We start from the raw sequence: 22,630 nt of genomic DNA on the forward strand, positions 1-22,630 counted from the left end.
GCCTTTTTCTTGGAGGCCCACCCTAACATGCTGAAGGGGCAGAAAGCCAAGGGAAAGGAAAGGGCTTGCCCAAGGGAAACCAGGGGAATGCTAGAGCTCGGCCAGAACTTGCAGCTTCCTCTCTCCAGTGGACGGTATACTCCATGAAGCAATGCTCTCCGCTAGCTCTTCAACGGAGCCAGCCCCTTCTCACTCAGCCCTCACAGGTGCACAGTAACCTTGCTGATATGGGTAACCGGGACCCACCTAAAAAGTTGAAAAGCCCACTGTGGCAGTTTAATTTTTTTTATTTTTTGCTACAGATTCTCAAGTTTCTTTAACACTGGTGCTTCAGTTCAGCTGTGTATCTGCCTCATTTGGCAGATTTCCCAGAAACAAAGATATACTTGTCCTGGATCTGTATGCAAGATCCAAAGAGGTAAGCTAAGGCAGCAAGCCTCGTCCAGCTCACGAGTCTGCAATATGGTCCGAATTAGAGAATAGGAGGGAGCAACTTTCTTACGGGGTATTTTTTCACAGGAAGCCCCTGTGAAATGCCTAACGTATTAGTGTTTTGGGGAACAACATTCACCTAGGAGAGAAGGACTCACACCAAGCAACTCCCAGAGTCTTCCTGCTTCAAACACAATGTCTACAGAAGGGAGCCCTGTGTCAGGACTCACTCAACACCCAGGTCTTTCCTACTTGTAATGGCACCTGGTTTCCTTTTATGAAACATTACCTGCCCCCCCCCCCCCATTCCCAATCCATGTGGTTCAGGCAGAGATAACCACACTCCCAGGCGTGGCCAGGTGGCTCAGGTGAAAATCCATTCATTCATTCATTCACTCACGAGATATTGACTGAGCACCTACTATGTGCCAGGCACTGTTCCAGGCACCAGAGACAAGATACTATTATAGACAAAATGTCCTTCCTTTGTGGAACTTTCTACGGGAGGAAATAAACATCAACAAGTCTGAGTTAATCTATGGTGTGTCAGACACGCCAAGGTCAATAGAGGAAGCAGTGTCAGAGAAGGGGGTAGACAGCCTGAAACAGGGCGTACGGAGGTGAGGGAGAGGGCTCTGGGGACGCGCAGGAGCACTGAGGCCAGAGAGAAGGGCAGAGGCTGTGAGGCAGGCATTTGTCTGGCACGTTCAGGGGAGCTGGGGAGTGGGTGGGTGGGGAAGGACCTGGGGACAAAGACGTAAGGGCAGAAGCATCAGATCATGTTGTGCCTTGAAGGTTGTTAGGAAAACTCTGGTTTTCCTCCGAGTGAGTTGTGCTGGAGGGTTCTGAGCAGAGGGGTGATGTGAGAGGATTTCCATCTTAAAGACTCCCTCCACCTGCTCTGGGGGGAACAGACGTGGGGGCGGGAATAGGGAGAACAGTTGCAATGACTTGGAAGAGACCTGACGGCTAGTGGAGGTGGAGAAGTGCTCAGGTTCTGGCGTGTCCTGATGGCAGAACCAGTGGGAGCTGTCAGCCATCGATGTGGGGCATGAGGGAGGGACAAGAGTCAAGCATGACTTGGGTTTTGCTCTGAGCCATTGTGAGGAGAGAGCTGGGAAACTCTCTCAAGGCAGGTTTAGCCTTGAGCAGACAGAGAAGCCAACGGCTGGGCTGCTGACATCACCACAGAGGCAGTGCCCAAACTCGTGAGACCGGATGGGGCCAGCCAGGGGGTGAGTGAGGACAGAGGTGTCCAGGGCTGGAGCCCAGAGAAAGTAGAGGAGGGGAAAGCAGCGGCAAGGTGGGAGTGAGTGAGTGGAAACCAGGGGGACACAGCACAGGGCGTGGCCTCGGAGGGTGCAGGGAGGGCCTCGGGCTCCCGTCAGGACCAGGCCTTTGCTGGCATCCTTGGGGACGCTCTTCGCTGGGGTTACGGGGAGGATGGTCTGTGAGCCAGCAGCCAACTCGCCATCGAGAGGCAGGGCCTGACTTAGAACCAAAACAACCCAAAGACCCGAACAGGTAGGAGTGGGGGAGAGAGAGACAGAGTCCGGTGGCCCCGTGTGCCCTACATCCATATGCCACAGTTGCCCCACAGTGTCCTTTTTTGTCACCCTAGGCTCAGTTTCTGCAATCAGGAGACCCAACAGAAGGTCCGAGGTCTTTTCTTCCACTTGGCCCAGCACCCACCCACCCACCCTGCAATCACATAGGGGCAGCCAGGCCTGGGTGTGGGGTCAGAGGGCTCATGGGCTGGAGGGCAGGACTTGCCCACCACACCCAAAAGGCAACATCACAGTCCACTCGAGCTGCCTAGGGCTTTTCCAACCCGGAACATCTCAGGGCCTGCAGTCTTCCTGGATGACCACTTCAGATCGCGAGGGACCTCGGGGCCACCCCCGACCACTACGTCCTCCACCCTGACCAAGTGGGCCGAGTTCTCAGTGAATACTCTGGAGCTGGCCTGGGCTTTGGGAGCAGTGAGCTCAGAGCTCTTACTCTCAGCACGAGGAAAGGCAGGTGTATGGCTCAGGGTGGGGCGGACAGGATTCTCCAGGGAACTTGATGGAGAGTCAGCAGCTTCCCCGTTCCACCCCCAGGCCCCTGGGCCCCAACAGGACATCTCTCCTCCTAAATACCAGCATGGAAAAGACTGCTAAAAGCCACTTCTGGTACCCACAAGCCTGGCCCCTGGAGTAGGCTGTCAGGAAACTGTCTCAGGTGCACAGAATATGATCCTGGCTACAAACCTCAGATGTGGCTATGGAACGCCCACCCCCACCCCTGTGTAGGGAGATGACATCCCAGAAATATGCCCTGTGTCCTGTCCAAAGAGGCTGGGGTCCCCTCACCTCACCTGCCTAAGACAGGGCGCACCACCAAGCACGCAGCATCTGTCCTGCCACGCCTCTCCCAAAAGGTGAACTGGAAAAGCACGTAAGTCCTCAGAAGTGTTTGTTATGGGGCTTGTGATCGTTCTGGCTGGAGTGTACGTTTCATCTGTGGCTTGGGGTTTCGGGCACTGGAGGATGAATGCAACAAGAGCTCCTCTGTCACCACACAGAGACCAGCTTTGCGTCCATGCTCCTGTGACGCTCTCCTACTCAGAAAACAGCATCGCAGGGCTCTCAGTTGACCCTCAAGAGGTCAGGACGCCAGGGTGGCTCAGTTTTATGAGCATCCGACTTCAGCTCAAGTCATGATCTCACAGCCTGTGAGTTCGAGCCCTGCGACAGGCTCTGTGCTGACAGCTTGGAGCCCAGAGCCTGCTTCAGATTCTGTGTCTCCCTCTCTCTCTCTGTGCCTCCCCCACTCGTGCTCGTGCTTGCTCTCTCTCTCTGAATAAATAAATAAACAAAACATTTAAAAAAAGGAAAAAAAAAAAAGACTACCCTGTGGACTCGGCCAGGTTCAGCCTGAGGTCACATGGCCAGGGCAGGTCAGATCCAGCTTTCTAGACGCCAACCCCACAGTCTGACCACCACCCTGTGCTGCCGGCCGGCACAGGGGCCGAGGCCCTGGGTCTGATGTGCACACCCCAGGACTGGTTTTCCTGGGTGTCACAAATCACCACAACCTCAGCAGCTTCAAACAAGGCCTATCGTTGTCTCATCGTCTTGGAGGTCAGAAGTCCAAACTCCATGGCACTGGGCGGCAGTGAAGGTTTTGGCAGGACCACTCTTCCTTCCTATGCAGATCCGAGGGGAGAATCTCTTCTCCTGCACTTTCCAGGTTTAGAACTGTGCTCCTTGCACTGCTTGGCTCCTGGCCGGTCCTCCATCATTAAGGCCAGCGGTGTGGAGAAAGTGAAGCATCTTGATGCAGGGCATTCCATTGCCTTCTCCCGGGCTCTGTGGTCAAGTATCCTTCTGCCTCCCCCCTCGTAAGGATACATGTGCTTGCATTCAGGGCCCCCCTGGCTAATCCAGGACAAAGACCCCATCTCACGTGCTTTACCTTAATCACACCTGTGGTCTCTTGTCATCTAACACTTCTAGGTTCTAGTGCTTAGGATCTGAATATCTTTGGGAGCCGTTATTCAGCCTAGTGCACACACACACCCCCATGGTCTTGCAGCCCTACGTTTGTCAGAACTGTTCACTGTGCCCCTGAACACTTCCTCTTCCCTATGGAAAGCCAACTTCAACATCCTCTGCTCTGCCCTCAAGCTTTCCAAGAACACACCGCTTCCAAAGCACTGGGCTTCGGCTCTTCCTCAGGGCTCCCGCCGGCTTGATTGCATCAGAACCCCAGCACTCAGCACTTCTCTGCGTCTGTTCCTTCTTAGTTTTTAAAAACTGAACTTGAATTTCATGTAACACACATTCACTGAGAAAAGTCAGAGAAGCAGAAGAGCGAACAGAAGTAAAAAGCACATACAATCCTACTCATCGGAGGAAACCACTGTTAAGATTTCTACTTAGGTTCTTTCATCTTTTTTCACTGCTGATCTACATACTGAAAAAGGCTTTTTTCTTTCTGAAAACAAAAAAACAGTTTTGAGACATACTTTTGGACTCTGGAGCCAGATATCCTGGTTCACATTCCAGCTAGCCACTTAACATCTGTGTGACCTTAAGAAAGTTACTTAACTTCTCTGTGCCTTAGTATGCCTTATCTATAAAAAGGAGGAAATAATAGCTGGTCCCTCCTAGGGTTGTTGGGATGAGTTAATACATAGAAAGCACTCAGAACTGTGCCTGGCACACGGCAAATGCCATACAAGTGTGATGTCACCACTTATTACATGTATAAGGGAGTGTCTGTCCGGATGAGTAAATAACCTGTGATGGCATAATTTGCAGCTGTTGGGGTTCCCTAGTATGATGGCACCCGCATTTATTTAATGTTCTCTGCTGTTAGGCATTCAGATTGCTCCCGTTTATTTTTTTTTTCTATAAACAACTATGGGATAAACACCCTTGAACAAACACCTCTGCACACATCTTTATTTGTTCCTAAAAATTCAACTGCTGAGTCACAGATCACACATATTTTTAACCTTCTGATACAGCATTGCCAACCTGCCCTTCATAAAAGCTGAGCCAGTTGCCCTGCGCATGGACAGTGAGGACAGCACGCCTGTCTCCGCACGCCCCACCCTCACCTGTGGCTGGGGGCCCACCTGCGTACCCCTCCCCTCTTCAGACCACGCCCCCTCATTTGCATGCCCCCGCCCACACTGGAGCACACCGGTGAAGCAGTGGCGTTTGCTGAAATGGATGAACTGGAAATGAGGATTTGGGATCCTATTTTCAGCCTGCTGGGATAAATCTGTGCTTCTCATTTTCCCCCACATGTAAAATGTGGGTCAACACACCTGCCAAGAATCAAACACTATTTAAAGGTAGTCTATGAAATTGTGTGGGACTACATATTCCATGCATTCAAATGACACCAAAATTCCAGACAGAACAGGCAAAAAGTTTTGCTTTTTAATCACACATTGAGTGTATTTTTAAAACATTTCCAACATCCAACATCAGGGCTCCCAAGGGACCATATCAGAGCCCCAAATCTGCCACTTTAGAGCTCCCTCAGGACTCCAAACCATCTTGGAGACATATTGTTTGAGTGCAAATGCACATAAGCCATCACTTTCCTGTTTCCAAGTAGACTAATGTCCCACTTTCCCACATCATACTAAGAAATAAAAAAAACACTCAGCTACAAAAGGCACCAAGAGTCTGTCCTCTGAAGACTGCAGCAAGCTTGCGTGGGCACATAGGGGGCCATGTGCTGGGGTCCTCCCAGTGCTACTGAGGTAGGGCCCTTATTCCCATTTTACTGATCAGGAGACGGAGGCTCAGAGTAATTACAAATTTGCTCAGGAGCTGAGAAACAGAGAGGAGACCGTTCTGGTTCCCAAATCCCTGCCCTCCTTATACTGCAAGATTCAGAGAGTCTGGAAAATGCTGGCTGCCATATGCATCAGTTACCTGTGAAACTTCCTAGAACAGCCCCTACCACCTGCTTCTTCTCTCTGCAACAAAAAGACATGCTCCGACTGGGCACAACAACTCATGGACATCCTTCCAGCCCCACAGGTGGGGGGCACCCGGCCTTCCCTACCTGATGTCAGAGCTGTGATGTCAGGCCAGTAGGGCCCAACTCTAGGTGTCATGCCCCATTTGTCCCACATGACGGGAAACTGAGGTCTCAGCAGAGTCCCCCAGGAGCACATTGCAGGGAGATCTGGATTGTGTGGAGAAGCCAGAGAAGGAACTGGAACATTTCACAATAGGAGCAAAGGGGAAGGGGGAGACCCTAGGACACTGAGGAGGTAGTTGGGGACAAAAGCCCTACAACTGCGATTTGCTGACTGTCTGCCTGACACTGCACTCAGCACTGACACACACTCTCACAGCTAATTGCTGAAACACACAACCAGGTAGGTACCATGATGATCCCATTTTACAGATGGGAAAAAGAAGTGAACAGCTTGAAGACTGGCCTGAAGCCGGGCAGTTAGAACACACGGAATGGCTCAGGACCCGGGTTTGAAACTGAGCTCCACCTTTTCCCAGCTGCATGAAGAAGTGACTAACCTCACCGGGAAAAGGGGCATGATGATAAAAAGGGAGAATGTGAAAACTGTAAACAGCTACAGAAGTAGGATTTTAGCAAAGAGGTTCAATGGAACAATTCACTAATATTGACACAGGGGGCAGGGAGTTATGGGCCTCCTAAGGAATCCTCCCAGAGACACAACTGAGCCTGGACTCAAACAACGATTGAGCATTTGCTATTTGCCACCACAAGCCACTTGGAACAACACTGACCTTGACCTGCTCGTCATCCAGCAGGGGAGACAGGTCAGAATCTCACAGATGCATGTGAGCAGGGATAAGGTGGAGTTAGGGACAGAGCCAAACTCTTTAGTGGCCAACGAGCCACGGTAGGTGGAAGTTCTCCGTGATGAGGAACTTTCCAGAAGGGAGATGAAGCCCAAGAGGTGCCCACCAGGGCTAGCCCCCTCACCCGTGCTATCTCAATGAGCCTCATGCCAACTCTCAGAGGGAGGGGTCAACAGTTTCATCTCTAAGAGGAGAAAACTGAAGCCAGAGAGGTTAAGCAAGCTGTCTGAAATCACACAGCTGGTCAGCAGAAGGGCTGGGATTTGAACCCTTATCTGTGGGACAAGGAGGAGGACAGGATGGAGTTGGGAGGAAGGTCACAAAGACCACCAGCCAGAGGCTAAAGGGATGCACCGTCTCCCAGGGCCTAGTGAGAGGTGCAAGGGGGGGGGGGGGGCCTGTGACCCACGACAGTGCCCTAGGGGCTCCTGTTCCAGCCTGGCCAGGGGCTTAGAGAGTCCACCAGAACCAGGTAAGCCTGTCTGGTGAGGGAGGCGGGTCCCTGACCCCTGTACCCAGGAGATAAGGGCACATTGCCCTGGGACCCCAAAGCTGCACCCCCAGTGCAGCCCCCATGAATGCCTCCCAAGAGCATTCTTCCTCCAGGGCCTTCTGGGGCCAAAGAGGAGAAGGGGAGGATCCAGAAGTTCTGCCCTGTGAGCAGGGCTCCCAACACCCACGGGGTTGTAAAAACTTTCCCTCAAGGGCATTAACTAGTGCAGTGGCCTTGAAGTCAGGTGGGCCAGTCTGCCTCAAGTGAGCTCTACAAGGAAAAGCTGGTAAGGGACTGGAGGGAGGGCCAGCCCCACGGCTCATCCAACTAAGACCTGGCACTTCTGAGCACCTGGCCAGGTTTTCCAGGGCTTCGGAACAGCCCCCTCTTCCTTGTTTGTGAGCTTGCCAGGAGCCAAGAGACAGCAGCTGCAGGTAACTTAACTCTCACTCACAGCCTGAAACCTCACCAGACCTCCCCTCGCAGCTCCAGGCCCTCCAGCCTCTGCACCACTCGCAGGGCCTATATGTAAGCTGGCCCCTCCCTCCATTAGCCTGCGATGCCACGTCTCTCTCCATTAATAGAAATTCTGTCTTTTAGGGTCCAGTTCAAACACTGCCATGTGTTCAAATCTCTCTGCTCCCCTCCAGCGCCCTCAGACTCCAACCTGTTTCCTGAACGCACTCCCACACTGCTGCCCGCTTCCCTGTCTTGTAACAGAGTTCCTGTGCTCTGTTCTCTGGCACCAGACAGTAAGGTCCTTGAGGTCAGAAACCAAAGTCTTCCAGGTGCCCGACTCCACACATGGCCCCAGGATACACTGAGCACCTTCACCGCCCAGGCCTGGGGGAGATGGTGGCCCTGGGTGTTTCCCTTTCCTAGCCCCCTTCCACCTGCCGGAGTCTCTCCACACAACCTCAGGAGTGGGAGAGCTCTCCCACCTTTTAGACACTGGGTCTCCTGTCCTTGCTCTTTCCTCCCCCACTTCTGGGCATACCCAGTGTCCTCTGCTGATCTCCAGCCACAGCACCCTGGATGTGGTTTCCAGCAGGGTGTCTGGCCGCTTCTCCAGAGGAGCCTCAAGGCTGAGAGCCCCCAGTCAGCAGGGTCCCATCTGGTTGCCCACTTCACAGACCACTTGGCCTCTACTCCCAGCAAGAAACTTCTAGGGAGAGGCGCTCAGGTTGTTACGGGGAGCAGGAAATAAAAGGCCTATGGCAGGGGTCCTGTTGGGAGCCCAGGGAGCTCCTTCTTTACTGGGGGACGGCGACACTGACTGGAGGGCAAGGGCGTTGAAATCCCTTCCGATGGCCTGGCTACAGCTCGGCTAGTCGGAGACTCCAAGGGGCCGCTCCCCTGACCCGCGCTCCCTCCTGCGGGACGCCAGCACCGCGGACTGGAGCAGGGCCGGGCGGGACACAGCCCCACGTCCTCTCTCGGAGCGGTGCTCCGCGCAGGAACAGAGAGCGCACAAGCTCGAAATTCGCTAGCATCCGCACCCCCTCCTCCAGCTCGAACCCGAGCCGCCCCAAACCCCGGCCAGCGCGCCGGTCTCCCGCTCCAACTCGGAAAGTAGCGGGCGGCGAGGGCCGCGCCCAGGGGCGGCGGAGGAGAAGGGCCGGCGGTACCTGTCAGCAGTTCGATCTTGTGTCCCAGCACCTTCATCTCCGCGCTGCGGCGTCGGGGAGCGAGCTCGGCCGAGCCGGGAGAGGAGCGCGGGAGGCGAGGAGCGAAGCAGCAGGAGAGCCAGGAGCCTGGCAGGCGGAGCTGCCGGGAGCCAGGAGCGCTCTCGCCGCCCCCCTCGCCGTTCTCCCCCCCCCTCCAAAACCGGTTAAAAAAATCCACCAATTGCACGACCGCGCACCCCTAAAAGGCGCGCGCCGCCACCTGGTCGGGGTGATCTCCGGGAGGCGGAGGGAGCGCGCGGGCTGGGTGCGGGTGACACTCCCGGCGGCGGCGGGAGGGGGGGCCCCGGCGCCTGTCGCCCGAACAAAGAGGCCTTGCCGCCCGCGCCTCCCCCACCGCGACGCCCGGGGAGGTCCCCGCGTCCGGCTGGGAGGGGGTACCGCCCTCGTAAGCCAAATGTGGCCCCAGAGAGAGGGCGCGCGGTTCGCCGAGTCTCGGGTCGCGAGGGGAGGCGGAGCAGGGGTGGCGGGCTGGCCGCAGCCGCAACGGCGGGGGGAGATGGGGAGAAAGACCGAGGGCGCCGCCGACTCACCGAGGGTGATGTGAACGAGACAGACGCGCAGGCGGGGAGCCGGGCCTCGGCGCCGCCGTCGCCAACGCGCGGGTGCAGGTGCGGGCAGCCGGGAGCCCCTCCACCTCGCTGCCGCCGCCGGGGGCGGAGGCTGGGCTGGGGGCGGTGCGCCGCGGGGGGCGTGCCCACGTGGGTGTGGTGGGCGTGGGCGCTCCGCCGGCCGGCTGGGCCTGGCAGGGTGGCTGCAGCCAAGTCCCGGGCGCTCGGCTTCCCCCTCCGGCCACGGCGGGAGCGCCCCGCCGGTGGGTGGGCCGGCGGGCGAGCGGACGCCGCGGCACCCGAGCCTAGCCGAGACCCCCTGTGGACCCGCACGCTTCTAGCCTCTCGCAGGCGTCCGGGGAAAAGGTCAACCGCGTTCGACCTGGCGGGGTGCGGCGGAAGGCCCCTACCCTCCCGCGCTCCCTGCAGCCTCGCGGCGTCGGGTTCCCGGGGGAGGGGGCGGCCTCTGCCTCCCTCTTTGTTCAGATTCCCGAGGGGAACCCCAGCGGTTGGGGACAGCGGCCTCCTCCGCCCCCGCCGCTCGCCCCCGCCCCACCCCGCCGCCGCCAGGGACCTGTTCGGGAAAAGCCCAGGGGGGTCGGAAAGAAGCAGGTGCTCACGGGTCCTTGGAACCCCGTACAGTTTTCAGACCCCCAGGGTTTCCTTGGGAGCTGGTGGGGGAGTAATGGTCTCCAGACAAAGGTGTTCTGGGCCGTCAGGGTCCCGCCCAGAGAGTCCCTGCTTTCAATTCACCCTTCATCATCTGAGCGGGAAGGGGATCTGGCACACCCTTGTGTTGCTCAGGCTCTCTCTGGTCTGGCTCAGGGACGTTGCTCTCACCTCTCACCCCAAATGAAGCAGTGCTAAAGTCCCTAGATGGAGTCCTGTAGGGAGAAATCTGATGACCCGGAAAAATTTACTTGGGCAAGACAGTTCAAAACAGTGCTTCCGGAGACGAGTTCTTTTGAGGGCCTGCCAGTGACCTTGGTCAGGGATCTGCCTCTCCCAGATTCCAGCCTGTTTTGTGCAGAGTGAATGAGTTGGACCAGTCATCTGAGAGGTCCCACTGGGTGGGAGTTCAGGTGGATCCTGCAGCACTTCCTCCCCTTTGTCTGGTTTGTGGTAAGGTTCTGGCTGTCCCTTAGCTCCAGGCTGTGGTGGAGGCTGCCATGCCATTGAATGAACTGACTCACTGGTCTTGAGGAAGCTAGTAAGATTTGGTGGCCCCAGATGGGGTGCGTGCTCCTGCTCGGGGTACAGTATATAAACCACATGGGAGGTAGCAAGCTTGGCTTCTCCTTACAGCTCTGGGGCTCACCTTGGGGAAGTCCCTTTCACTTTCCACCTTTGTAAAGGATGGGGGAGGCCAGTGGTGACAGAGTGAACCCCTGTGTCCAAAACATCCAGGAGACTGTGGTTCTTACGTGGACACGTCTGGAGTCAGTCCTCAAGAGCACAGGCTGGTTCTACAATTTCCCGGCTGTGTGAGGTCCAGCAAGTTACTCACCCTCCCTGAGCCTCCATGCCATACCCTGAAATTGGGATGATGACCCCTCAGAGGGTTCTTGTAAGAATTAAATGATGGAACATAAAGAAAATGCTTAGCATAGTGTCAGACACATGGTTTAAGTGTTCACTAAATAGTTGCTATTGTTATTGATGATTAAATTGTTATGCCTGTGTTAGGGATTCAGGCTTCCCTGAGTTCTACCCTTTTCAATAAGGTCTGTCTGATGACAGACCTAGTCATGGAACAAAACTAATCGTTGGTTTACTAGTAACGTAGTTCATGAGGCCTAGCCTGTTCTGAATTCCCGGGGCGCGGGGGGGGGGGGGGGGGTGGGGAGGGGAATACAGGCCCCAGGAGGATGTTAGGGCTGCCAAACAAAAGTTTTGACACTGTGACATGTCTGTGTGCAGAATGGCATCTACGATGGCCTTGAACTGATGTGCACAATCCACGAGGCTCAGATAATTCCCAAACCCCAAGTGAGCATTTGGGGGGGTCAGGTTGCAGATTTGAACCTGTGAAAGTGGACACTTAATAGCTGGTGAAGGAATGTAAGAACACCCACCCCCCACCCCTGAGGATGGGGGGCTTTTGCACCCAGCACAGGTGCTTAGGGAATAAGCAGGCAGAGGGGGCCCTCGCCCCTTCTGGAGGAGATGGTCAGTCATGCCAGGAAAAGAGGAGTCCCTGCTGAGTCAGCAGAACAAGTTCTTAGTCCCTTCTGCTCCTAGGCTCTCTTCATCTTTAACACCCGCGCAGGAGGCATGATGTTTGAGGACAGGCTGGATGGCAGGGCTTTGAACAGAGGAAAACGGAGCACGGCAGAGGGCCAAGCTGTTGGCTGGAACCGGGGGTCTCTAAAAGGCACCCCAGCCTGGCTCCTAATTACCTGAAAGATGCTGCCTAAGTCGCTGCCTTTGCTGGGCTTCCCCTTTGCCGTTTGTCAAATGGGCAGGAGCCTGGCCCACACCACCATTGGAGATGAGACGCAGCCTTTCTGAAGACCTCTCTGAGCCTTCGTTTGCCCCTCTGGAAGTTCAGGCTAATGCAGCAGCCTGGCAGTTGCAGGAAACAGAGACTGACTCTGGCTAGCTTAAGCGAAAAGGGGCTTTGTTACAAGGAGGGCGGGCAGCTCTCTGGGTCTCAGGATCCGGGCCCAACACTGCAGCGCTGGTCTGGTGTCAAAACCACCACGGATGCTGTAGCCGGCGCCAGGGGCAAGGACACGGGACACTGCCATGCCTCGGGACCACGGCTGCCTCTGAAGTCTGAGTTGCTGCTACTGCTGCCGAGTCCTTGCCAGGATGGACTCTGTGTGCCCTTGGCTCCCTCCCTCGTGCCACTAGTTTCTCATTCACAGTCAAGAACGGGCGTGTCTGATTGGAGGTGCCCGGGTCGGGTAATCTGCCAAAGCTGCAAGGGAGGCTGGGAAAAGATGTGTTCGGTTCCTCTAGGAGGAGGTGGGCTCTGTCTCGTAGGAAGGGCGACTCAGATGCTGGTGGTCAAAACGGTGGCAGTGCCCACAACAGTGGGCTCGTGAAGCTGCTCTGAGATGCACACGAGGGCACTGACCTTGGAGCCTGGTGTGGAACGCACCACCCCTGGTCACTGAGATTCCCAGCCAGCTGCAAGTCTACAGTGTCGACGGGTGGTGCTTCTGCATATTCCAGTCTTTGATTTTTCAGCAGGTGAAAGACAAAAGGACCTTGAAAACAGTATGGCTTTCTGCCCTTCCAGATGCAGAGGAAGCTCGGGTCCCGTTGCCAGGAGGACAGGTGACTGGGTTTTTCCATTGTGGTGATGAATTGGGCTGAGTCACCATTCCTCTCCGGGCCCCTCGTGACCATGACTGGAGCGAGTATAAAGAACTAGCAGGTGGGGTTGGAGGTGCAGACGGGCCTGGGGACACGGAAGCTTGCTCTCCTAGCAGGGGAGGGTGAGGCAGGGACCGTCCCCCACTCCCCATGCACTAGTCATGAGTTACAGGGCCTCAGGGAGAGAAGCGTGGATCCTTTTTCTTCTGTTAAAGGATTGGTTGAGTGCCTCTTTGGTGCCAAACCTCGTGTTGTGGGGTGCACTGGAGAACCAGAGTTGATGAGGGCATTGATTGACCTTGCTAAGGTTTATGCACTAAAGGAGGAAACCAGCTCAGAGTTCCATATCTAGGTACTGGGCAGGCTGGTAAAATGTGTAATTGAAGTTACCATGCAGTAGGGTGGGGCCCTGGAGGGGTCAGCAAGGGCTTCCTGGAGGAAGAGGCATCTGAGCCTGCAGAGAGATGGAAAGTCAGCAGATGGAGATGAGAAAGTGGGTGATGGGGGAAGATACCATCCAACCATCATACACTGGGTCAGCCAGGCCTTTTGCAAAGCTCAGGGGGGCACAGAGCTAAACACAAGGCAGCCGTGCCCCTGCCAGGAGCTCCTGAATGGAAGTGGAGAATGCCATGCGTGTGTGTATGAGCAGATGGTAAAGAAGCTGGAGCAATGAAGTGGGCAAGGGTGAGCTTCTGGCCTCAGCCTGGCTCTGGAATTTCACCAGGCACCAGGTTAGCTGCTCCCCACTCCTGGGCCACCCTGGACCACTTGCTGGCAATGTTGCCACCCCCTTTCTCCCATGTGTGCAAAGACCCTCTCCTGTGGGGCCAGCCCTTGCTCTCCAGGCAACTCCAGACGCCCTACCATCTCCTCCCCCCTCCCACAAGGCAGCAGAACCCCATCCAGGTCCCTTTGAAAATGACCCTCCACCTCCCCTGAAAGTTTTACCAGACACACGGAGCCAAGTTTGTGCAGAGTCAAGACAAGGGATGGATCTGGTAATATTTTTTAAGAATTCCAATAGTCATATATAATCAATGCAGAAAACTTGTAAGATACAGAAGGAAAAAATAAAAATTTCTCATAATTCCATTGTCTAAAGATTACCAGCGTTAAGGTGTTAACATTCTGAGGGGTATATCCTTCAGCACTTTATGTATATGTGTGTGTGTGTGTGTTTCCCCCCAAAGAATCATACTGCACATATTTTTGGTGATCTTTTTTCCACTTGCTGGTATATCATGAACATTTACCCTGATAAAAGTTATTCTTCTACAGTGTGATCACATTAGCCGCACTGTCTTTATTGTGTGAATGCTTCATTATTTTCTTGGCCAGTCTCACCTGCCAGGCATTCCAAGTTTTCATTACTGGAAACAATATTGCAAGCAGTCCACCCAAAGATGCTGCTTTGCCCACATCTCTTGGATGACCTCCTAAGACCACTCTGCAGCCTCCCTTTGCCTGGCTGCTTGGTCTCTGACTTCTGTCAGTGCCAGCTCATCCATCCTCAGAAAGAGGCCAATGCCTGCTTCAAAGCCCTGATTGTCTCTGCACCTATGCAGGTGCTTGGGGGACTCCTGGGGAAGGAGTGAAGTGGCTGCCAGGACTCAGCTTCCCCATGGAGCCAATATCATTTTAAAGCCTGAGGTCTGGATCTCGTAGTTGTACGATGTTGCCATCGGGGAGCACTGAGTGAAGGGCACACAGGACCTTTTCTTTGCAACTTCCTGTACTTGTTTGCAACTTCCTATAAATCTATAATCATTTCAAATAGCAAGCTAAGAAAAAGAAAACAACTGAGGCAGGTCTGAGGGTAAGCTATCTTGCCTGTCTTGGGAACTAAAGTTTTTATGTCCAAACTTTGGGACAAGGACCAGAGCTAAGTTTGGCTTAGCTGAACTTGCCTCAGTTTTCCCCGAAGGGTGGGAATTGTTCTACAGAAAGGCAGTCCTGTGGAGGCAGGAGGGTGGCCCTCCAGGCTGTCCTCTATCCTAACTCTCCTGCTGGCTCTCGCATGTGCTACCCAGCTCCAGCAGGGGGAGGGAGACCCGAGGGGCAGGAATAAGGTACGGCTTCCCCTGGGGGCTCCAGGGAGCTCCCAGGTACACAGAAATCTGGCAGGAAGCAGACAAAAGCTGACATTCTCTCTCTGGAGGACAGCAAAGCCATTTTCCTTCCCAAACAGGACACATGTGTCTAGAATGTCTGGAGGAGCCTCTGTCCGAAAGTTCTGGGGAGAAACAGCCCCCTTTCTGCAGTGTCGTTGTCCCAGGCCGACCCAAGCTTGAGCTAGACTGAGCATGTGCCGCTCCGGGGAGGACTTGGCCCGGTGGCCACCACCTGGGGGGCCGCTCTCCCCTCTCCAGGCCACAGTGTCCCCGCAGAGACCCCAGTACCACAACGACAGGGTTAGGTTGAATCAGAAGCTCCGACCAGATTTCCAGATACTAGAAACTGAGGCCGGTTCAGCTAAGCCAAACTTAGCATCCTTGAAGATGCTGTGTCAGGGGTCCCCAAGGCCACCCTCAAGCTCAGCGATTTGCTAGGAGAACTCACAGTGCTCTCAGAAAAGCCATCGCCCTCCCAGTGACTTTATTTTAATGAAAAGACATAGAGCAAACTCAGTAAAGAGAAAAGATGCACGAGCAGAGGCCAGAGACACCAAGCACAGGCTTCTAGGCGCACCTCCCACCCGCGGTGGGTGGAGTCACATGGAGACACACTGAATTCTTCCAGCACCAACGTACCAACCAGCGGCGCTCACCTGAGACCTGGTGTCCTGTTTGTACTGGGCGTCAGTCGTGTAAGAATGCATCAGCAGTGTCGCTGCTTTAGCTCAGTCCCCAGGCCCCACGAGGTCCACTGATCCACTGATACAGCGTGGCCTGGGCCTCAGGCATTCCAAAACAAGCATTCTCCATAGGTCCTATTGTTACTGCCAACTATCTGGCCAAACTGATACAGTGTGGCCCAAGGCCTCAGACATAACAGAAGCCGCTAATTGGCAGGACCGTCCAAAGGCTCAGAGGTTATCTCCCAGGAGAGGTCAAGGGCCCGTCCTTTCTTTGTCAAGTGCGGGATTTAAGCAACCTAAGCCTGCTGAGTTAAACCCCTATTGCACCGACGCCAGTCATTTATTCTGCCACATGTCCACACAAGCCATCATCTATTTTCAACCTGATTTCATAAAAGAAAGGAAGTTAAACTTCAAGGTAGGCTGACTATCATGATTTGATACGGCTCAGTGCTCCCCAAGAGAAAACAGTTGGCCCAATTCTGCTGGGTTTGAAGGTGCAGTAAGGGGCCGGGAGCCACTGCCATATACCGGGAACCTTCCACGTGCATTTTTCTTTTGGTCCGTTCAGCTGTGTCCCCAGGTAAGGAACAGATGAGCTGAGAGGCTCCCTCTGGCTCCAGATCGGAGGTCCCTGCTCTTGGGAAAGGCCAGGCCCTGCTGAGGGGGGGAGGGCACAGTCTGGGGCCCTCCTGTAAGCGTCCAAGCCACTGTGTCTTTTTGTTCTCTTGGGCCTGCTGCTATTGCAACTCATCCTGGGACCCTGGCCCCTTCCCTGGCCTTCACCCCAGGGTCTGGTCCCCTAAGTCAAGTCTAGGGCAGACCAGCTATCCTTCAAAGGCTCTGCCTCATCCCGTTTTCCTCTGTCCAGCCTCCGTGCATGGAGCTGAGCCATCAAAGCCTAGGCTGCTGGCCTGTGTGGCCCTCCTGATGAGGAGTCAGATAACCCTGGGTTCTACCATCTAATACTTCCATGAACTCAGTCAAGTTTCCTAAACTTAAAGAGTTTCCGGGGTGCCTGGGTGGCTCAGTCGGTTAAGCCTCCCACTTCGACTCAGGTCATGATTCTCACAGTTTGGGAGTTCAGGCCCCGCGTTGGCCTCTGTGCTGACAGCTCAGAGTCTGAAGCCTCCTTTGCATTCTGTGTGTGTGTGCGCGTCTCTCTCTCTCTGCCCCTCCCCCCCCTCAAAAATAAAGTAAAACATTAAAAAAAATTTGGTAAAAAAAAAAAAGTTTCCTCCCTTCTCAAATGGGTCTAATGATAAAGCTGTGAGGAGTTAGGGAGCTGATAACTGAAGAGGCCCCAGCCCAGGGCTCGGCACCTGGTCAGGGCCCATTGGTTAGTGGCTGTTAGGACAATGAATTTTGTGGCTCCAGGCACAAAGTGTGGGGCCAGTGGGATCCTTATGATGAGGGAAGTAGGGACAGTGACACATGCAGCCACCTTGGAGCTGGATGCTGAGAAGCCAGGGGCTCCCTATGGCTTCTGGGCCTCTGGGGAGAAGCACAACTCATATACATACACAGAAGAAAAAGACCTGGTATGGTGTCAGGGTATCATGAGGATTGAGGGGCCTGTTCACCACAGGGCCTTTGCACGTGCATCCTCTCTACCTGGGGACCCTTCCTTTCACTTCCTACACTTCCCCTGGCTAATCCTGCTTATCCCTGGGGTGTCAATTTAGATCTCACCTGATTTACTGATTCCCTGACTCCCCTCCTCTGTGTGCCCATCATGCCACATGCTTAATAATAAAATCCCAGTATTAATAGTCTACCATTTATTATACCCTTACTGTGTGCCACACATAGTGCTAAAAGTACACTTACATATGCTATCTCGTTTGATTCTCCCACCATTTGGAGAGAGAGCTGCCGCTTTATGTTTCTGAGATCAGACAAGATCCAGCGTGTTCAGGGTGGCACGGCATATTTTTCTGATTTTACAGATAAAGAAACAGGTTTAGAGGAGCAAAGTAATTGGCTCCACCACCTTCCCTTAACCCTGTAAAGTAGTGTCTGTGTGCAGGTCCCTCTCCGCCCTGTACTATGAGCTGCCTGAGGGCTGGACTGTGTCTTGTTGGCCGTTCAGCCTCAGCATCCGGCGCCGGGCCTCGTCCTCAGGATGGAGCCCTCCACCAGTATTTGCTGAAGAACTAAGTGAGTGGGGGCTTATAAAGTACCCACACAGCGCTGGGCTCACCACATGCTGGGACCTGCGGCAGGCAGAATCGTGCCTCCCCCCAGATATGTCTGCGTCCTAATCCCCGGAACCTGTGAACATGACACGTTACTTGGCAAAGGAGAATGAAGGCAGCAGATGGAATGAAGGTTGCTCATCAGCTGACTGTAACCCGGGGAGATTATTCTGCATTTCTGGGTGGGCCCAGTGTAAACGCAAGGGTCCTTAAAAGTGGAAGAGAGGCAGGAGAGAGCCAGAGAGGGTTGTAGGAGAAGGACATGGCTTGCCAGCATTGCTGCTTTTGAAGATGAAGGCCATGGGCCAGGAAAAGCAGATGGTCTCTAGAAGCTGGAAGAAGCAAGGAAGTGGATCTCCCTGAGAGGCTCCAAAAGGAAGGCAGCCTTGAGGACGCCTTGATTTTAGCCCCATGAGACCCATTCCAGATTTCAGACCTCGAGCTCCACGAAAAAATTAATTTATGTGGCATTAAGCCGCTAAGGCAGTCATTGTTCACAGCAGCAATCAAAACCCAGCGCAGGGCCTCCCGATGCCGAGGACCACACCTAGTGGTCACTTATTAAATGACCGTTGAATGGAATTGGATTATTACTGTAAGCACGCCACTTTCTATCAGTAAAGACACACAGATAAAAGTGCTTTTTTATTACATCAGAGGTCTCATTGGGAAGTCTTAAGTCTCAAGGTGGGTTAGAGTTTGATCCTGAGACAAAGCCATTGGCTCAGCAGATTGGGTGGGGTGGGGCCACAGACAGGACACGAGTGGCCTTCTAGGGGAACAGGGCCACTGGGTGGCAAGTGAGCACCGATGCTGGGCGGGAAGAACCAGCATCCTGGACCACCCACTGCCATCTCTGGGCACTGCACCTGCTGCCTCCATAATCCTCAGGGACACCACACACCGCTGGGCAGGGTCCTGTGCGCCCCCCCCTCCACACACTCACATCAGCTCAGCAGCCCTGTCTTACTTAGTCATCTCCAGTCACTATCATAAAATATTGCAAACTGGGTGTGTTGTCTACACTTCTGGAGGCTGGAGGTCTGAGCAGGGTGCCAGCCTGGTCAGGGTCTGGTGAGGGCCTCTCCAGGGTTGCAGAGAGCTGTTTGCTCATGTGGTAGAAAGCAGAGAGCTCTCTGGGGTCTCTTTTATAAGGGCACTAACCCCGCTTATGAGGACTCCACTCTCATGACCTCACCACCTCCCAAAGGCCCCCCCTCCTAATACCATCACCTTGGGGATTAGAATTTACACATGCATGGAGGGCGGGTACACAGTCTGTAACAAGCTCTATGTGCGAGGGCTGTGCCGGTGCCAGTGGGCCAGAGGAGGGAACAGCCAGCCCTTGCACACTTCACTGTGCTGGGCATGGTTCCATGTGCTGAGTATCCTTAACCCCTTCTGTCCTCCAATAGCTCCATGTAGTGGGTGCTATCATCAGGTCCATTTCACAGATTAGGAAGCTGAGGCCTGGAAGGTAAAGTCGCTTGCCCATTCCACAGCCAGTGATTGGGACTGAACAAAGGCAGTGGGGCTTCAGAGTCTCTTCTCATCCACTGCGATCCTCTGCCTCTCTAGGTGGTATAATGACTAAAAGCAGTAACGCCACCTCACACTGGGAGAAGACCTTTCTGTTCACACACATTCTCTCGCCATCCTCCCAGCGGCTGCTCATTATGATTAGTGCCCCCGGCTTACATTTTGGGAAACAGAGATCATGAGGAGGAGGCACCCAGCCATTCAAGGCCAGGGTGGGATTCCTTCCCCTGTCTCCTCACTCCAAGTCCAGAATCTTTCTTCCACCAGCTGCCCCCTTCCTTACCCTGATGCATAATTTATGACCTATTACTCACCTCCTGCAGGCGCCCAGATGCTGCCTGCCGGAGCTGTGACCTCACTGTGTCCCCTGGAGAGGACCGAGGGCAACTCTTTCCCTCATCCTCGCTCTCTTCTCTCCCTTCCCCCATGCAGTTTCTCTGGGTCTCAGCAGGATCCTGGTGTGTGGCACAGCCCGTCCCCTCTTCCCACCCACGAGAACCACCTTGTGAGCAGTTGCCTCTCTGCCAAGCCAGCCGACACTTTCGGCAAGCTCCCAGCCTCTGAGCAAAGCAGCGGCAGCAGCTGAGTCCAAACTCACCATCCCCCCCAGCTTGGCCAAGGGACGTGCACTGGCGGCTGGTGTGCGTATGTTATATATGGGGCGGGGGGAGGGGGAGAAAGCACTCACAGTTGAACACGTTTGAGTCACTTCTTCTGGTGTCGCACGCAGAAAGTGCAATGAGCAAGGATCATTTTCCTCTTCCTTTTCACTGTGGGGACCGGGAAGAGGTGCTCAGGTCTAGGGTTAAGGTTGGGGGCAAGACCCTTCAGGGCCGCTGGAGCCCAGTTTGGAGCCTGTGACATTAAGCAAGTTGCTTCATCTCTCTGCACACAATTTTCCTCAGGAACTACTTCGCTGGATCCTTACAGGGTTAAAAGAGACAATGCCTGTAAAGCAATCAGTGGAGAGTCTAAGGGCCAGTAGATGTTGATCAGTGCCTTTTGACGAGGCACCACACCGGTGCCTCCCTGTAGCAAGGAAGGACGGGTTTGGATCTCAAACTCTTGGGAGGAAGGGCACCTGGAAGAACGGAGGAGCCAAGGGTTCCACAGGCCAAACGGTTGGCATCTAGACAGCAGCAAGGCTACCTTTATCTCAGTTTCCACATCTGTACAATGGGCAATAGCCGAATTTAGCAGTTGCTAAACATCCTGGCTTGCACCACGGAATTCTGGAAAATGAATTAGCACATAAAACCAGAGAGGAGGCATCTCTGTTTTTCTCCCCAGTTTTTTTTTTTTTAATTTGAAAGAAAGAGAGAGAGAGAACGAACATGAGCAGGGGAGAGGGGTAGAGGAAGAGAGAGAGAGAAAATCTTAAGCAGACTCCACACTCAGTGCAGAGCCTGATGTAGGGCTTGATCCCACGACCCTGGGATCATGACCTGAGCCGAAATCAGGAGTCAGACACTCAACCGAGCCACCCAGGCATCCCACCCCCACTTTATTTTCAATAAAGATTTTTATTTTTTTAAAGTTTTATTTATTTAAGTAATCTTTATACCCAACGTGGGGCTTGAACTCACGACCCTGAGATCAAGAGTCATTTGCTCTTCCCACTGAGCCAGACAGGTGTTCTGAAATTTTATTGTTTTAAAGTAATTTCTATACCCAACATGGGACTCAAACTCACAACCATGAGCTCCACCAGCTGAGCCAGCCAGACACCCCTCTCCTCTCCACTTTTGAGCTCAAAACTTCCAGGTCCTGAGTGACTGGTTGAAGGTTCTCACAATCATCTGGAGATGCCGTGACCCACACAGCCCCTGCTCTGACCCTGGGATCCTGGTTAGAAGGGACTAGGGACACGAAAGTATCTGTGTCTTTAATCAGCTTCCACGGTGATTCCAAAGCAGGTGGCCCATTGTGAGAAATTAGAGACCAAGCACTCTGCTGGAGATTGTGCCAGATGCCTCTGGAAGGAGTCCTAGATTTCCAGAGTCCTGTCTCCCAGGCTCCTTTTCCTCCTGCCTAAGACTCTGAAGATGGAAGGAATGGGCTTCCCCAAACCTCACCACCTCCCACTTCCTCTGAAGGAAGACGATACAGAATCCAGTGCTGGATTCTGTATCTTGATCAGTGTCTTTAAACAATTTTTTTAATGTTGGGGCACCTGGGTGGCTCAGTCGGTGGAGCGTCTGACTTCGGCTCAGGTCATGATTTCACAGCTCCTGAGTTCAAGCCCCACATTGGGCTCTGTTGACAGCTCAGAACCTGGAGTCTGCTTCAGATTCTGTGTCCCTCTCTCTCTCTCTGCCCCTCCCTTGCTCATGCTCTGTCTGTCTCTCTCTCTCAAGAATAAATTAAAAAAAAAAACATTTAAAAACATTAAAAAAAATTTTTTTAATGTTTATTTTTGAGAGAGCGTGAGCAGGGGAGGGGCAGAGAGAGGGGAAGACACAGAATCCGAAGCAGGCTCCAGGCTCTGAGCTGTCAGCACAGAGCCCAATGCGGGGGCCCGAATTCACAAACCGTGAGATCATGACCTGAGCCAAAGTCAGATGCTCAACCGACTGAGCCACCCAGGCGCCCCAATTTCTAATCATCTAACTGGTTTTGGACCCAGGACAATTGACATTTGTTTTGCAGATGCCCCTCTCCAGAGGCACGGGAGAGTGAGTGGAGCTAGATTTATAAGCAAGGTCTCCCACAGGAGGAAGGAAACACAAGCTGGAGAGACCGCCTGCTGGCAATAAGGCAACTGAGGTGTCTGTGTGGCCAATATCCGGGGAGTCCCAAGTGTGAGCATCCTCATCATTGCCTTGGTACCTGGTGCGGTCAGTGGGTGCTTGGTAAACACTGTGGGTGGAGGGGTGGGTACACATGTACCTGGACACCTCCTGGTCCTACAGGTCTGCTTATTCCAGATATGAGAGACGGCAGTGTTGTCCATTAAGTGTTATCTCCCCTCCTCTCCCTCTTCAGGAGAGTGTAACTTCCTGCCCCTGCTGACCTCAGGCTTGGCTATGTGATTTGCTTTGGTCAGTGCAATGTCACAAGACGTCACATGTGTGCTTTTGAGATTGAGTTGGCTCTTGATCTCCTGGCTGTTGACTTGGAAAGGACACATACTGGGTAGCAGCCTCCTACAGAGCCCGGGTCCAGAATAAGATGCAGGGAGTAGGTCTGGCAAGGTCCTGGGGACAGGAGCTGCACCAGCCTATCTACAGTCCCCTGAGCAAGAAGACC

At 53.9% G+C, this 22,630-nt stretch overlaps 1 protein-coding gene across 5 annotated transcripts in view; it reads right to left on the reverse strand.

Annotated features, from left to right (window-relative positions):
- The window catches only part of NDRG4 (NDRG family member 4), a 79,819-nt gene that overhangs the window by 33,527 nt on the left and 23,662 nt on the right, over positions 1–22,630 (reverse strand). Inside the window, exon 1 of one of the 5 annotated variants that reach the window (XM_086689298.1) lies at positions 9,503–9,630. The exons of 1 other annotated variant lie outside the window; for it this stretch is intronic. Coding sequence is in view for 2 of the 4 variants with exons in the window: in XM_086689295.1 (XP_086545421.1) it covers positions 8,913–8,949 (37 nt within the window). In the remaining 2 variants the exon portion in view is untranslated. Of the gene's footprint in view, positions 1–8,912; positions 9,079–9,502; positions 9,631–22,630 lie in introns of those variants that run through there. 3 more of the 5 variants (XM_086689295.1, XM_025920813.2, XM_086689296.1) reach the window with 3 other exon arrangements.

The sequence above is a fragment of the Puma concolor genome, chromosome E2 (assembly GCF_028749965.1).
Source record: "Puma concolor isolate L17-30 chromosome E2, mPumCon1.1.hap2, whole genome shotgun sequence".
In the NCBI taxonomy this organism is placed as follows: Eukaryota; Metazoa; Chordata; class Mammalia; order Carnivora; family Felidae; genus Puma; species Puma concolor.